Source organism: Astatotilapia calliptera, chromosome 20 (assembly GCF_900246225.1).
Source record: "Astatotilapia calliptera chromosome 20, fAstCal1.2, whole genome shotgun sequence".
NCBI lineage: Eukaryota > Metazoa > Chordata > Actinopteri > Cichliformes > Cichlidae > Astatotilapia > Astatotilapia calliptera.
Window position 1 is genome coordinate 6395045 of NC_039321.1, and position 18040 is coordinate 6413084.

Consider the following 18040-nt stretch of genomic DNA (forward strand, 5'->3'; position numbering starts at 1 on the left):
ACGGTGGTACAGCCCTAGGCTCTGTCGCCTTACAACAAGAAGGTTCTGGGTCCAGTCTTTTCCAGGCCTTTCTGTGTACACATTGCACGTTCTTCCTATCAATCAATCAATCAATCAATCAAAATTTATTTCTATAGCACATTTAAAAAGACCACAGTACATCAAAGTGCTTCGCACAAGTGCCGTAGTGCGGATTAAAACAATAGACAAAGAAAAGAAAATACAGTAATAGTTACAGTAACAATTACAGTTATGGAATACAGACCGGGTGGAAGTCCGAACTAATTCGCTTCAAAGGCTAGATTGAACAGGTGGGTTTTAAAGCATGATTTAAACGATTTAATGGATTCTGACATGCTGAGATCAGGTGGAAGATTATTCCAAAGTTTGGGTGTGGCGATAGCAAAAGCACGGTCTCCTCTGGTCTTTAGTCGAGGCCTAGGTTGCACTAATAGCAGTTGGTTAGAGGATCTAAGCGCTCTCTTAGGGCTATACAAGTCAAGGAGGTCAGTTAGGTAACTAGGTGCCATGTTATTTGGAATTTTGAGAGTATACAAAAGGATTTTAAAAACGATACGGTATTTGACGGGGAGCCAGTGAAGATCCCTATGCCTTCAAGGTTTTTCATGAGTCCTCGCCTCTTCGGCTCCATGACTGGGACTCTAAGTTGGATCGTGTTTAAAATGTTCAGAAGGAATCAGGGTGTGAATCAGATGATGCAGCTTACAATGTAAAGTACTTTCAGTGGTCAAGATGCTATGTTTCATTTATGCAGGGAACATATCACTTAGTCTCAGAAATGTACTGCTGTCCCAATTGAATAAAGCACATGACAGAGTAGCTATCACAATTCTAAAATCTATATTTGTAGACTTTTCTTACTGCTATTTGTATATCAATAAAATAATGCAATTGGGCCATTTGAAAATTATTCTTTCTTCTGCTAAGATGGGCGTAAAAATAGAAATTAAGAGCCAGTTTTCCCATATGCTCTCCAAACTCCTCACATAACAAGTATAAGCTGCTGCTTGTTATAGGCCATACACATTGTTTTCTATGCCTGGTGAAAGCTGTGTCCAGGAGGAGCATTAAACAAACTGTCAATTGAATGCTTGTAGAACGTAAAAGAAGAAAAATCTGCTGGGCAGTATAGAAGAAGGAACTAAAGGTCTTTTGCAATGTCTGCACTTTGCTTTACTTTGATGCTCAATAAGGAAGGAAATCTTAGAGTAGCATACAGAAATGTTTAAAATGTGCACCGTTCTTTGTTATTGTGTGAAGCTATAAAAAGAGACCCGTACTGGAAAAAAAAAACTATGAAAAATACTGTTTTGTAAAGGTTTTTCTCACACCTCTGATGATTTTTTTACGTTTAGAAGAAGCTCGTGTTTTGTTTTACTCGGGTTAATGCTGAGTTATAATTCAGTTCAGGGGTTATGTGTCCCAATGGATACAATCAAAGTGAATAGTGCTCTGCATATCTAAACCCAAGTGCTGAAAACAATCTTCTTAAAGTGCTACACTATTTAGAGACAGTATATTCAATCACATCTCAATATTGTCCTCTGAAATGCCGGTAAAGGTCAGAATTAGGTTTGAAATTCAACACAGCACACCTGCCACCATAGCTTTGAGCAAAGCAACAACTTGTGTTCCTTAAATCCTCTTTTCTGCAGCAGTTTTGTCCCACAGCTACACAAACATAAAATTACCATTTGGAGTGGATTTGGAGTGTAAAGTTCTCAGGATGGCCTTCTGTCTGCTGTTTAATGAAATTCATGTAATTCGAGACATATGCAGTTTACCTAAAATTGACTCTGTGGCAGGATATTTATTATCTAGTAAACAGTCAATCTAGAGCCTGAACACAGTCGGAAACAAATCAAGCTGCAGTGGCAGATAATCTCTCTGCAAATGATTTTGGGATCAGATTCATTAACAGAAGGTATTATTATTGTTTCAACACATAGCACAAACGTTAGAGAGCAGGATTCAACATGTTTACCACCGCTTGAATTTCAAATAAATGCCCGTTAGATAAAAGGCCACTGAAACCTGTGTTTGGCCATTACTCGTACGACATAACAATTACAAATGACACGACTTGCACATCTTCTTTTAACTCAAACAGTTTGCTGTTCATAGAGATATAGCTGCACAGTTTTTCCTGCACCAAACAACACTGGCTGACAATGTAACTCATGTCAGATTACTGACTTAGAGCTATTTAATGAATATGCGCGTTATCTCGGAGTGGTGATATATAATCTTCTTTGTTTTGGTCTAATTCATCAGGTCAGCCTGTTCCCTCTGAAGTTGCACTTGAAAGAAATTTTGTCTCTACTGTGTCATTAATTTCCAAAATATCATCCTCTCATAGGCTGTTGTTCACGTCATTTGAGAATCGCTTAAAAATGACAATTTTAAACCCCCCTGTGGTTGTTTCATAGCATGTTTACACCATTCCTTGTGTTTTAAATACCACACTGCATTTGCCATCCAATAAAACAGGGAAAAAACTAAAATTTCATTTTATAAAAACAGCTATGTGGAAACTATTAGACTATACAGAGATAGTCTAATAGTTTCCACAGAGCCTGAGTTAGAATATTCCTTTATTCCTCTTTGATTTTGGACATTTTCCTGAGTTCAACTTTTACACATCGTTGATTGAAGTGAATAACCCTGGCCTACCTCACATCGTTTTAAGTTCTTTGAAATGTATAAAATCATATTTTAATGATATTTTGTGTGATTTGGCTCTGAGAGGGAAAAGCCATTACAACCTATAGAAAAGGCAACCACACATGAATCAATATTTTTGCTTTTCTTGTTTCAGAGGATAAAGAAAATGCCATCATCACCTAGCAATTCATTCACATGACAGCCTATTTCTGCTGAGAATGAATGAACAAAAAAATGCAGTACTGCTCTGTTTGTGGTAAACGGCAAAGTAAAATACTTTCAAAACACGTGAAAAAAACACGTGAATTTCATTTATCATGCAAGAAAATTCTGTGCAGATACTAAATAAATGTCCGCCTTTAATAAGAAGAAAAAAGATTTTTGCTGAAGAGCAACAAGAATGAAGAGAGATTTCTATTTACTAATCTGACCTGATGAAAGCTGCACAAATTAGCATGCCCGCCTTACCTGGAAAAAAAAGCATGACCTTCAAGTTTTCAGATGGCACAAAATTAGTTTCAACCACAGTGTGTGAGATGCCAACCACCACACCACATCCAACTGCTTTTTCGTTACTTATATATTATACCATCTATGGAATGTACTTAAATATACTGAGATAATTTAGTTTTGTAAAAGTAAGGATGGATTTAGCTTTGTGGTTTTACGTGTAGCCAGGGAAAAAGTTCTTTAACCCTGCATTCATGTTTAATGGCCACCAGTGTGACTGACAAGTCATTAACCAATAAGTATGCAGTTTTCACAGTTAAACCCACTCCTTAAAAAAATATCAAGATGGAGATGGTGAAAATTTTCATGGGAATGGGAATTCAGAATCTAATGGGTCATATGAGAATGAGTACACTCTGGCACATGTTAGATGAAAATTCATGAAATTTCAGAAATGTAATGTGTGCAGTTTTTTATTCATTATTGTGTGAGCAGCATGGTGGTGTGGTGGTTAGCAGTGTTACCTTATAGCAGGAAAGTCCTGGGATTGAACATGGTCTGGGGCTTTTCTGGAGTTTGCAAGTTCTACCTGCGCCTGTTAGGGTTCTTTGCTGGACCTCTGGCTTCCTCTCACAGGCCAAAGACTGTGAGGAAATTTAGAATAACTTCGGTTATTTTCAATTGGCTGTAGAGTGGTGACCTGTTCGTGTTTTACCCTGCCTCTCACTAGCAACAGCTCAACAGCTGGGATAAGCTCAATTTCCTTCGTGACTCTGTGGACAGATATTAAAAGCTTATCCAAAATTGACATGAGGTTTCTTTTATACTTATTTCACATATACTGTTTATAAATGATGGACATAACTCATGGTTGAAAAGTGAAACCAGTGTAGTTGTATCTTAAGCCTGCATCCTTTGTAACGGTGAGATAGCGGTGATTATTGTCACTGCAAAACTATACAACCAGGTTGTATAGAAGTCTATGGCAAAGAGCGCTCACTGCCACTGTCCACCTTCCTGATGGGTTTATGGGCTCATTAGTTTCAAGTCATATGAATACAACAGGAAGTTTTATATTTTTTACATTATGATAAATCATATGCCTATGAGCACACAAAGTGCCTTAGTTTCTCTGTCAGCGCAATTACGTCAGGTTTCCAGAAGTAAAAATTGTAAATGTGACCCGCTCATCTTCCCACTTCACAAACAAATTGGCAATATCACATCTTTTATACACAGTGAGTGCTATTACTGTTTTTATCTTCTGTGTGTTTCCATCGCATCCATAGATTTGGACTTCTTAAAGCAGAACTCCATCACAAGCAACAGCAGCATAAACTCAGATTTTTCCAGTTTTTTTGAGAAAAATAAAACGTAATAATGCTACGTCTTTTAAAAAAACCCACAATTTTTATTTGTTATTTAACGGCAGATTCGTCAATACATTAATTATACATTAATGTATACAATTAATACATTGATTAAAAAAAAGATGATCAGGATAAAACTTTTGAACACATAGATTTACATTTATATGTTCAAATACAAAATTAAGGAGTAAAGTTATCACCAACTGATGCTTTAAGCATTTCAGGGGCACAGTCCAGCTTCCACAGTCATTATGATTCCACCAATGTGAGCAAACACAAATGTAATTTAGACACCAGAAATATTATTTCAATTCAGCAAAATAAATATACATAGTGGAATTTAATAAATGCTGCCAGTCTTGCACTTTTAAAAAACTTTTAAACAGAACTCTCTCGGTGAATATATTTGCAGTATTAATTTCGGCATTATTTTCTTGTGCAACTGTCGGCATGACAGTTACACAACTGTAACTGTCAATTTTCAGGAGCCTTGTTGAGTTGAACATTTTTTTTATTTCATTCTTAGCTTTAACTGAAAGATCAAAAATTGTCCTCTTCAATGTTCCCTTTCTGGTTACAAAATGTGACAGTGATGCCAAGGGAAAGTTATCAATCACTGACAAATAATACGTGAACAACCAACAGGCAGAAACGTACGCTCGAAGAGTGAAAGTGAACATCTAGAACACTTCAGAGAGGCTTAAGCTGATGAGGGTGTAGCTTTTCATTTCAGGACGAAATAATGATGGAAATAGGCTCTCCTAGGGTTGATTTTTAACAGCGCAGATGCACACTGCACCAGCAGCACACACTGCAGCAAGGGCTGTAACTACTGTAGAGATGAAGAGGGGAACCATTATATACTGTAAGTGCACATTGAGCTGGAGTAACAATTAAGGAGTTTATTAATTCATCAGTTATCCCAGGCCACCCAGTGGAAACGACTTATGCTCACAGACTGTGACAGGAATCTGTTTATTATCAGCATGTTAACTAATTAAGGTTCTCAGATGCCCATTAAACTTTATTAAGGTCCATAAACCAGTTGACTTGTGTAAGATCTATTAGGAGAGCACATGTAGGAATTTTGTTTTTTATGCTTTGAATTTTGAACGAGTGCATTTTAACACAAATCCAATTATCTGCAGGTAATCAGAAACATATTTGCGCTCTTACAGTACAATATCTGCAGTCGCCACTGATTCATTCTTAACACTTTCCATGGTTGTGTGGAGGCACTCAGCATTTGGTTAAGGTCAGGGAGAGATTATGGTCTTTGTTCACTATAGAAAAAAGGCAACAGAGACATGAAGCACGATTTACTTTATTCACATTTGACCAAAGCCATAATCTTTCCCTTACTGCAGTATCTAATTTCTTTTTTTTTTCTATTTTTTTCTTATTTTCTTTTTTGCCCTCTGGGCAGAAAAACGAACACACTGTAAACATAACACTGACCTATGCCGTCATCGTAGTTGATTTCGTGAGCTTTTTGGCACACAGTTGCCAGTTAATTAAACAATTAAGCAAATCGAGCGCAGCACTAGTCCTCATTTAAAGTCATGCTTCTGGCCACCTGACATATTTAAGTCTACCATCTTTCTTGATTTTTGCTCTGCTTTGGTTCTCCATTAACTCTGGGTTAGCAGTGGTGCCTTGACGCATTGGATGAGGCAAAACTGTACTGCTTGATTATGCTATTATGTTATCTTGACTATTTAGCATGGTCAACTTAACAAACATCATGCATTTACTTAAAAAAAAAATAGTCCTTTATTTAAAATTCAAATAAAAGACAAAAAATAAAGGCATAGAGTTGGTTCGGGATACCAGGATCTCGTACAGGACAGAATAGGGAGTGTTTTTGACCATAAAGCCTTTCTTGTAAAGGCAACCGGCCAGAAGCTTCCATCACAAGATATAAGAAGTTACACACAGGGCACAACAAAAGGCCCAGGCAGCAGAGGATTTCTGCGCCTTCTGAGATCTGCGCGGTAATCACAGGAAGAGTGATGGAAAGCTGAAGCAATCAACCGCCACCTCGGCTGCACACTGCTGAAAGCAGATTGGTTGAGAGAGCCTTGGAGACAAAAGCAGCTGAAAGCAATCATTAATGGTCCTTCTGCTGACTCACCTAAAGAAACCTTTAAGGACTTTTACTTCTTCCTATTGTTGACTAAAAGCTCTCGTTTCTTAATTTAAGCTTGTGCTGAAATAAACAGCACGAAACTTTTGGCTTCTACAGAGGGTCAAAAGCAAAATACCACCAAACAAAAGGAGAGCTTCACAGCAAAAAGATTAATGCAAAAGAATTGTTTTATTAGATTTGTCTTGCTTTCATTGTGGTTGAAAGCCAAATTCCTACCTGAAATAAGTCTGACTGCCCGGCGTAACTGAACACGGAGAAGAAAGTGTCCTATTAAAACAGTTGGCATGAATCATATTTCCCTGACAAATGTGTTTTATTCTGTTTTCGCTTGTTGATCGATTAAGTTTAGCTACCAAAACTCAGTTAGGTATAGAAAAACATCATGGTTTCACTTTTAAACAAGCCCCTGTGACCTGATGCGTCACTACACCAAAGGACACCCTGTACTTATCTCACAACTTGAGCGTCAATGTGCCAGGAATGAGATCCGACTGAAAGCAGACTCCTCACATTTTCTTTGTGTGTCCTTTCAATCAGTTTGTTTTTGTTTATTTGTATGTTTTGTGCTCATTTTGTATCTTTTTGTGCTACTGTGGTTTAGCTGCATGTCTTTGTGGATCATTTGATCTTTTTCTCTTCATGGTAATTTAAAGCCCTTTGTGGTAATTTTCTGTGTTCGTGGGCCTCGTTTAGTAAAATTCTGAAGGTTAAGCCTGCGAGGTGATGTGGCTTGTGGCCACTTCAGCAATTTTTAAATCAATTTTAAATTACTTTGTTTGATTAAGGAATTTCCAATAGCATTGTTTTAGGCAATCGGTGACCTACATTACTGCTATCCCTCACGTATCCTGGAACAATTTGGTCCAGAAAAGACATTCCCCATTACTTAGCAATACAAATACTTGGTTGATGACAAGCTACACAGGTAACAGGCATACGGTTTACTCTCAAAAGGCAGATGTCTTTGAATGCAACCGCTGTCATGGGAAAAAACATCAGTATGCTAAACATATTCCGACAAGTGAAAGTCTGAAAAGTACTTTTGAGATGTTTTAGTGTTCCTCTCTGAGGCTGCTTGAGTGACAGGAACATACAGTAGCGATAGGGAACATTTCAAGTCTCTCTTTCATCTGGACGGGGACACAGCACTTCCAGCGAACGTGAACCATTTCCAAAGTCTTATTTTCCTCTCTATGTTGGGATCCATTTCCATCTATCATTTTTCAACATTTTGGCAAGATCCAACTGATGCAGCAGCAATGTTTTGATTATACTGTGACAACACATTATGAAGAAGTCAGTAAGCTTACAATCTTCTTTTCTTTTTTTTTCTTTTGTTTTTTTCTTTTTTACAGAGGAAACACAAGAAAGCCAGAAAATGTTGAGTATTGCCATCCACCAACTAGGTTTCCTTTCTCCAGCTTTAGGTAGACTTTGTCCTCTTTTTCAAGATAGAGCAGAACTCCATTAGTGGCTGCCTCGCGAGTTACATCTTTGTCACCCGCAAAGGCAGAGATGACTGGTTTCCCATTCAACATCAAGTTCACCTGGATGATCCAACAGAAGTAACAATTAGCAAGAGTACAGCAGGAAAAACGGAATCTAAGATGTGGGTCAGCATAGTTTATTTCTTATTTGTAATTATGTCACTTGACCTCTTACATGGAGACGGTAATGTTAAACCCACTATACAAACACTTAAGTGCACTTACTGTGTACAGAGTGGAAGAGGGAGGAATATAAAGTCTTTTCTCCTTTTTTTTTTAACCCCTTTTGCAGCAGTGAATATTTTTTAAAGGCAACATTGAGATGTACATGAGATTATATCTGCATGTGTTTTATAAGGTAGCTACAGTGGCTAACAAACAGTGCAAAATTGACTTTAGGAGCACTTTTCCTTTTGGATCGCTTTATCCTCTAATGTTTTTAGCACCTCGTCATGTGTCAATCAGCACTATCATTTTTGTGTTAATGGTAGTTGCTGCAACCATCAAGGAACTGTTGCAAAGTTAAATAAAGTTAACTTTATTTAAAAGCTGACTTTCTTCTAGAGTTTAGCTTGGGACTGGTCTGCTTTGCACTGACAGCAGTTCTTTCACCAATTATCACTCAATGCCACTGAATGTCATTGATTGTCTGTGGTCAGTCGTCTTTAAATATGAAGATGCTAATTATGGCAGATATATGCTGATTAGTGAGATTAGAGGGCTACCTACACATTACACCTACAGGAGCGGCTCAGCCCTGGAAACCCATACCACAAAGCTCCCCGCAGATTTTTTTTTCTTCCCCTTTTGGCTGTCCCGTTTGGCTCTTTTGCCATCAGAATTATTGTCTAAAGGCGAAGAAAGATGCCCAACGGATGCCCGGCAGATTTTAATGCCAGACGAGGTTTGAAACTCTGCAGTTACTGAGTCAGTGTGTTGGTGGCTTTTAGGCACCATTATAACTCAGTCATTTAAATGGTTTGTGATTCCTAAATGCTTCCACTTTTTAATAATGCCACTTAAAGATGATTGTGGAATATCTTGGAGGGAAATTTTTTCACAAACTTACCTTTTTCCACAGCGGCATCCTATCGCAGTATTCAAATTCAGTGAATTCTGTAGAACGACTCATTCTTTGGCAAATGTTTGTAAAGGCAGTCTGCACGGCTATGTGTTTGATTGTATACACTTGTGACAATGGCAGTGAAAACACTATTAAGAGGTCTGGTCCAATACTTTTATCTGTATAGCTTATCTGTACTTTGTGTCAACGTAATATTGCACAGCTTTGATATAATGTATAAGTGAACCTGATTAAAATACTAATTTGTTAAGTGACGAGATCATTTTAGAAGCTAGCCAACTAGCGTTTCTACTTAAATGTAAACGCTAGTTCGTTATTTCGTGAGGAAGTTTTCAAGCAACAGTTTCAATAAGCAAGGACGCTACAGTCTGCTAGCTACAATTTAGTTGAGTCTGTTTTGCGCTAGTTGATGATTAGTAGACTTTATTTCCAAGGTAACATTTGCTATTGTTGCTCACTGTTGTCACTCTATTGGAGTGGAAGACTTATTAAATGAGGCATCAGAGAGCCAGAATTAACATCATATTGTTCTGACATAAAAGCAGTCTACAGGTTCTGAGAGAAGTTACGTTACTACTCATCCATACACTGACAACTGGCAAAGCACTTTATATAAGGAAAATTCTCTGTAGTGCTCTATTGAAAAAGTAAAAGGTATCAAATACCCCACCAAAACTCAAAAAGAGACAATTACTCTTCAAAGTAATGAAATAAAGGAGTAAAACATTAAAAATGTTCAAATTAGAAAAACAAAACTTTTAGCAACATTAATTTTTCTTTTGCTTTTACAAGAACGCTGGCTTGCCAGTAATGCAAACTCGGGTGTTACTAACTCTCAAACAACCAAAATTGTAAGGGGGAAGAAATGCTGCACTAGTTTCCTGTTTTCTGTTCTAAGCAGCATCGCTGGGGGCAAAGGAACATCAAGCAAATTGGTTACAGATGTGCTCATAGACACATGAATTTTGCCTATCAGAATCCTCCAAAAAATTGTTATCGCACCAAAGAAAATCATGTGTGCTGATGGGGATAAAATCTCTCCCTTAAAATCATCTTCATCATAATACTTTAATGGAGGAATCACTAGGTGAGATAGTGTGATCCAGATTAACCTAAAATCAGAATTTGACAGCAAATTATTTATTAAGAAGCTTCAAACTGAGGCAATACAAAGGCTCATGATACTAGTGAAACAAATGCACTGACATGGGAATGTAGCACGTGTATCTGAGAAAACCAAGAGCAGCAATGATGCATATCACCAACTACTGTGTGTTACCTTCCTAGTTCATTTTTTTTTTTTCACTTTAGCTACTTAATATTCTTATCAAGGCGGATGAACTTTGGCATTTGTACAATTAAATATTTGCAGAGGTAATTGTATTTTAAGCCATTATATTTCAACATGGTCATTTTAAATTCAAATGAAATTCTCGTTAGTTAGTCACCGAAAATATAACCTTGGCATCGAGCAGGTTTATTCAAACCTTTAACCTAACACATTTTTTCAAGTCATATCAGTATGAGGTGTTTGTGCTTTTTGTTTAATGTGTGTGGGTGTGGAAATGCGGTGGTGGTGATTCATGGAATAAAACAATTAATCCAATCAATGAGGTTTTGATAGTGAGACAGCATTTTTTTTTCACATGTCGCTGAATGTTTTCTATTGCAGATTACATGCAAAAATCTATTAAATAAATAAGTAAATAGAAATAATTATCTTAAAATGAATTTTAGGTCCACCTTGCCTTCATTAGTAGTTGTTCGTAGTATTAGTTGGTGCCAGTGCTTTTCTATTGAGATTTTGTGTGATGGGATTTGGAGTCAGTGGTAGTGTCCGAATAATAAATTGGAATAATAATGCAATTTATTGTTTTCCCTTTTCCAGAAGTAAGGTGTTCTTCCCTGCGCAAATAATTTCTTTATTGTCCCAGAGAAAGATATTTTGTCCCAGCCAGACACTGAAATGGGGTTTTACAATTGAGTCAACTGCACAGATGTGTAAAATGAACATAAAGTGATACCTGTATGGTTTGGCTCTGGTACACTTTAATCACGTGGAAGTTAAAACTGTAGACTCCTTTCCTCGGGGACAGAAATACTGATTCAAATGTGAAGTAGTTTCCTATATTCACAAGAACCTGTGAAAGGAGGGAGGAAACAAAGAATGCGACAAAGGTGTTTATATACTCAGCACTTCAATAAAGGTTTTAATTTCAAATGGGCTTTGGGATTAAATATTTAAATAGGACATCAGCCAAGCACACTTCACTGTTGTGGCTACCAGGTCGCTTTCCTGATCAGACACAAAGTGAGTGTGACACACTTCAAAAAACATTTAATTCAGGCTTCCTTCTCGAGAGACCTAAACCTAGCAAGTGAATTTCCAACTCCACAAAAAAACAAGTGATGCGTAAACTAGATGATAGCCGGAACCCAACAACAGATTTTATAGATTAATTCCACTTTGCAGCAACAAAAACAAGAGAATTTCTTTTGTTCAGGTTTAAAGTGACTGAGAAACTATTTCTATTAAGATACAAACAGTAGAAATAACATTGGCTACTTCTGTATGTTAAAAACAATTCAAAATGAACACACTGGTATATGAAGGAGATATTTTCATCCTACGGTCATATAAACATAGAATATTTAAAATAATATGGAATGTGAACTTGACTGGGTTATCGCTGTAGGCATGAAAGGCTCCTGCAGAATCTCATACACTTGAATTCCACCTGTTAAGACTCAGCCAGGACCTTTGACATGGGTTGCTTTCATGGCAACAGCATGCATGATCCACACCAATCATATCTCTGGTAGTGCAGTATGACACCAAAAGATCACGTTATGTAATGTCATGTAAATGAGAGGGCAGAGGATCAGTTGTGTGATATGGTTACAAACACCTTACACTGCCCACCGATGCATGACTAATCGAGTTCTTGTTGTTTTCGCTGCTGCTTGATTTGTTTGGGTGTATTTATGTAGGTGAATGTGTGGATGGCGCGCGTAGTCGAGTGCGCGCGTGCGTGGCGGGGGTAGCTTGAGGCAAAATGATGGGTGCGTGTTCAGGCTCTGCAGGATGCCCGCCCTCAAACATAATCCAGTCACTTTCAAGCCTGCTTGCGTGTGATTATGTGCACTTGAACGGTGTCCACATGCCAACCGATGCCACCAGAAACCAGCTTCAAACTAAACTGAGCTGCAGCTATACTTAAAGCTGCAAACATGTTCTGTCAAAGTCAAAACTGGGCTTAAAGATAAATATTTGTACTAAAACAATAGACCCAAGTACCTTCGTTCATAGGGAAATTTTATGGAAAAGACAGGAAAGATTTTGAAAGTGCTATTAATATATATTTAACCACTTTTGTCATTAGTGTTGTTCATGAAAAAAAAATAAAAAAACAAAAAACGGTCCTAACCTGATCGAAGTAGATTATTCTTGTTTTGTTGCTCATTTCCGACGGTTCGTGGTTGTTGCTCCGGACTGCAGAGAAAGCCACCTTGGAGTTGGCGGCGCGCACCGAGATGCCGAGCGGAGAGGATGAAGCCTTCCAGTCCGTTGCCGGATTAGAGTCGCAGACCACGAGACATTTGCCCTCCAGGACGATCGGTTCCGTGTCATTCTGAGCTCTCACAACCTCAGAGATCACAGTCCAGCTGAGCATCAGTAGGAGTGAAGTAACCATGGCTCTTCTCTGTCTGTGACAACTGTGGCAGCGCAGATTCAGAGACCGTCTCCTGCACCACACAAGTTTCCGTGTCCCTCCACTGCTCTCCCCCGCTGCAGACGCGTCTGACGCTGTAAAATTCGCTTACTGGATCCAAAGATGTGCCATATCCAAGTGAAACACAAACAAAAAAGCAGAATCCCTTTAAAGTCTAAATCTTCTTTTGAAGAAACCCCCCCACAAAAAAAACCTGAAAAACACGAAAATCACCGATTGTTTTCTATGCGTCTCATTTTCAGGTAGACTTTATTAAAAGCTCGTGGATCAGAAAAAAGTAGACCATCCAGTGCGTGAGGGGATCAGTCGATAAATCGTCCATAGCCTTCACTCCCACTCCAAATAACGCGTCTGACAATATCTGTTCCGCAGTGATATGCTGCTTGTGTGCGCGCCCAGCCATCCACTTTACGCACGCACGTGTGCTAGAAGTTATAATTAACGGTCGCTGCGTAAATTCCCTAAAGCTTTCATTCCTCTATTTCCTCATTAAATAACCACAAAGCAAAGTATACATTCAACAAATGACCGTATTAATGATGAAAACTGAACAGACACTGAACATATATTGATAGTTCCTCCGGTCCTTTCCTCTGATCCAGAAACAAACTCCTTAAATAATTATCCCCAAACATATTTCTGATGATTTCACAGTTTTAAATTACTCTATGATGGAAGTACATCGCTGCATCTGTCACCAAGCAGGAGTTTCACTTCCCTGGTATCTCCCTGTCCACTCCGGCTGCAGGTTTCACTGTAATGTGGTGACTCATCATAATCTCATTGCACAGGTGGGCTGAATTTGACTCATGGTACTATGATCTTTCACATAAGTCATTGATGGGACTTTTATGTTGTTGCTATCATTCTTGAATCCAGCACTGTCTTCACTACTTGCAGCTTTAAAATTAAAAAATAAACAAATATATAAAAAAAATTCAACTTATTTCTGGATCTGGAAGGCAAAAACATTCCACACCTACTTACAGACCTCTACTTTAATTTCACTAATTTTACCTGCATCTCTTGTGAGCTGAATGGCTGTTTTGATTTGGTATAACAGGATTTAGGCTTCATACATTTATCACTCAGCATCATCTGATGTAAAATTGTACTTGTCTGTCTTTGTATGCTGCATTAAATCAACAAGACACCCAAAGTGTCCTGAGAGAATATTGACAAGAGATTAGAGATGTGAGCACGTCACCTCTGTCCTTGTGTCACTATATGCTCTCCATAAAAAAACAGATCAATTTTAACGTCCTTCCTCTGACTTACAAAGTGTTACATGGCCTGTCTCTTTCAGTTTTAATTGAGCTTGCTGCACCTTAAAAGTCAACAATAAATCGCTTAGAGTTTCAGTTAGTTTCAAATTTTTCTGAGGAGAGGGTTCATAAGTCAAGTCAGGCTTTGCAAACTGATTAATTTAGCTACATGGATAAAGTACTATACAGATAATGAATCAGTTGAGACCATTACAGACAGTAGCCTTGCAATATACCACAGTGCAATTGCTAGATAGTGAAAGATGTAGACAGTGTCATTAAACTAAAATAAGCCTGAATTCTAAAAAGCACATTTGGTGTTAGGCTTTCATTTGCTTTATCATTAAATCCTCGCTTATGAAAGCCGCTTTTTGATCTTTGTGGCTGAACAACGAGAGATCACAAGGTTGCACTGTTAAAAATGATTAAATGGTAAAATCAAGCAAGCATCCAACAACCAAATGGAGCTGAACCCTGACACAAATCAGCCCGCTCTAATAGACAATATGGTGACAAGTGTTTAACATATTAATGCTGCTTAAAAACAGAACATGCTGAGAGCTTGTGATTAACAGATTTCAGGTGCAAAGCACATGGAAAAAAGCAGATATTCATAATATTTGTTCTGCCAATGGAACAAATGGAAAAAAAATATGATCTGGTTTTGTTTTGGACAGTTTTACAACACAAAAGAGCATGGTGACACCGTGTTTTTTTTTTTTAATCTGAAAACGGACTGAAATATTTGCTGTCTGGACTCAAAGCTGTAGATCTGTGAATGCAGATGAATCTGTCTTTACCTGTCAGGCATTTGGGGCATCAGTCCATTTGACAACCTGAGGACATCACTACCCTAACCTGAGTAGTAGCTGCCATTGTGTGAGATTTGTGTCATCACCAAGCTCTGACAAATGGTTGCGTGCCAAATGTCGTGCATGTCAATATGTTTCCATGGCAATGGAGTTTGCAGAGCTGGGAGAGGATGGCGTGTAATGTGCTAAGAACCACTTTCCTTTGAAATTTTTCACTAGGCAGCAAAGTTGTGCGGATTTTCTGTTGACAGACCGAGACTCCAACTTTAGCCATTAATACCTGAAGTGAATTTATGAACTAAAAGGAGCTTCGGGTTACTTTAGCATGATGAAAATTTTAATAAAGAGCTGTGAAATACAACTCCAGTGCATCATATTATGAAGAAAACATCGTTTGGTCTCTGGAGGCATTGTCCAATATTTCAGGGCTTCCGGTCTATCAGCAGGATATTTGGGCAAATGATTTGTGTTTTAACCAACAGTCACTGTTAACAAATGTAGATACATTATGAAAAAAGCACTTATTAAAATAAAGCTTCATTAGCCTTCTTAAACATGTTTGGTCAACTCAGAGTATAAACAGAAACCAGAAAACTTTCTGTACTCTGTTGCTCAGTTCTAAATATTCGTATATCTTTTTATAGAGATTATGAAAAAAGCAACTGCAGATGCAAATGATCAGCATAAAGTCAGAGAATGTGCTGTGTATAGTCAAGCTTCAGTGAGCTAAATATTCAAAGTACATCTGTGCATGTGAATGTTGTAAAAATCCCATTTCATGCTACTTTCTCCCCAAACTATTATTAATAATAATACAAATGCTGAATGTATAACACTGTCAGAGACGGATCAGCTGCCTAGGTGCCATATTTTTTTAAATTAAATTTAATCTTTATGTAATTTTAATTTAAAGTCATAGGTCTCTATTTTGTTGTCAAAAAATAAAGACTTGATGAAAGTGCATACTCTCATCTTTAATTCAAGCGGATTAACCCTTTAAAGCCAAGCATATCGTATTTGGTACGTGTTTTTGTGAGTTTTTGGGACTTCTGCATCATCAAAAAATGATATAAATTTGACAGATTTTTAATAGCTAAATTGCAAAAATATGGTTAATGTAGCAAATGTGATACAAATTAAAACTTATACATGCAAATTAAAATTTGATATATATTTTTTTATACATTTTGTCTAAAGGTTCAACAAACACTTCATTATGAAAAAATTAAAGATTTCTGGCAGTTATTCCATGGTTCAAGTTTTAAAGGGTTAACATAAGATTTTCATTGGGAATGACCAATGGACGAACAGGATTGGAAATGAGTATGTCAGAGGGTCAGCTCAGGTTAAGCAGTTTGGAAACAAAGTTAAAGGAATAGCTGAGATGGGCAGTTCATATATTAGATAAAGGATGATTAGATAAAGGCAGATTACACAGAAGATGTAGTGCAGGAGGACACACAGATGGTTGGTATGACAAAAGGAGGATGAGGTAAGATGGAGTCAGCTGATCTGCTGCGGCGAAGAAAAAAACTGCATTTACTAGAACCTAGAATTGGGAACTGTGTTTATAAATGACTATAGTTCTGAAACAGCAGTGATGTTTCTGCAGGAAGCCTTGTATGCTCTCCCTTTTCAATTCTTAATAAAGAATTGAAACGAATAATGGCATTGGCATCAATAAAATCCTATCCATATCCGCCTCCTTTTTATTCCATTAAGAATTTATGCAAAGGACATAAAAAAGCAAACAAACAAAAAAGAAAACCTCCCTGGGCTAATGATTTTGTGGGCTGCTTACTAAAGCAGACCTGTTGGCTTGTTTGTTAATGGAATTTCGAGTTCACACAGTTTATTAAAAATAAGCCGATGTGTTATTGTCTCATAAGTGTCCTCAAAGCGCCCCCTGTTTATGAAGCTGTTTACACATTGTGAATAAAACAAAAATGTCGGTGACACACAGTTAACGAGTTACAGTAGCTTCCTCTAGTTTGCACTCTCCATTCCCACATAGGTTAACGCTGTCAGGTAACTTTGCCACTGAGATGCAAAGCAGAGGGTGAATTTGAGTGGGCCTGTATCTAGAAGTAAATGTTCAATATATTTCTTTCTTGCAATGCCACATGACTCACAGTTGGATCACTTCGATAGTTTGGATCGGCATGAAAAGTCTCCTGGTTAAATGATCACAGAATATATCTACTTCTTTAAATACAAAGCCAAAGGTAAAGTCTTCACGTAAACATCCAGTCACCGAGCTTAAAGCTGAAGCTATCTTTGCGCAGGCTGTGCACACAAGTGACTGTGTGGATGTTCTCTCAGAGATTTGTGTTTGAAACGTCTGTGTCACCTCTCCAGTGTGAATTATTTGAATTAGAATTTTTCTTTTTATGAGAAGTGGAACTCATGATTGCTCTCATAATCCTTCTTTCACTTTCTCGCCACGATGATTTCTAAATTATTTTCGAGAAAATGAATTATTGTATATTTTGTTGGATATCCACGAAAAATCTTTTCAAGTGTCTCTGCCAGCGGAACAAAACCAAGACCTCCAAGGTCAAGAGACTCAAGGCCCCTTCTTTGTTCGCTGGGACATAATTGTAAATTTGATTGAAGAAGCATTTGAATGTGGAAATGTTGTGGAAAAAGAATCAATTTTTCGGAAATAACTGTATACAGCCTTTGTCTTTCACTCAGTCGTGTTTGGAGGGGGGGAATCACCAGCAGCTATTAGAGTACCTGGGTCTGACCTTGCTGTTCCCATCAGTAGTGACGGCCGTGCTCCTGCTGTGAAAAGCCCTTCACAATGGAACACATATAACATTATCTCAAACGTGTCATGTTGTAAATCAGTGTCAGGCAGAGATGAACTTTAGTAATTCAGTGTTAGAAAAACCTGACGAATCTAAAACACTTTTCATCAGTTTCAGCAGACCACGGTGCAACTAAACTCACCCTAAAGATGAGATGTCTCTACAAATGCTTAACCCTGTAAGACCCAGCC

General features: G+C 37.8%; 1 protein-coding gene across 2 annotated transcripts; it reads right to left on the bottom strand.

The window, feature by feature from the left end:
* Positions 1-4523: 4523 nt before the first annotated feature.
* Positions 4524-13973, bottom strand: cbln4 (cerebellin 4 precursor). Of its 2 annotated transcripts, XM_026154522.1 has the most exons (4): positions 13625-13973; positions 12654-13049; positions 11250-11366; positions 4524-8201 (listed from the first exon to the last, which is right to left on the bottom strand). In XM_026154522.1, exons 2-4 carry the CDS (start codon positions 12918-12920, stop codon positions 8004-8006), a joined length of 582 nt encoding a protein of 193 aa, XP_026010307.1. In that variant the 5' UTR covers positions 12921-13049; positions 13625-13973; the 3' UTR covers positions 4524-8003. The 2 variants fall into 2 exon arrangements, with proteins under 2 accessions (XP_026010307.1, XP_026010306.1); XM_026154521.1 differs by lacking the exon at positions 13625-13973 and having other exon boundaries at positions 12654-13618.
* Positions 13974-18040: the final 4067 nt, after the last annotated feature.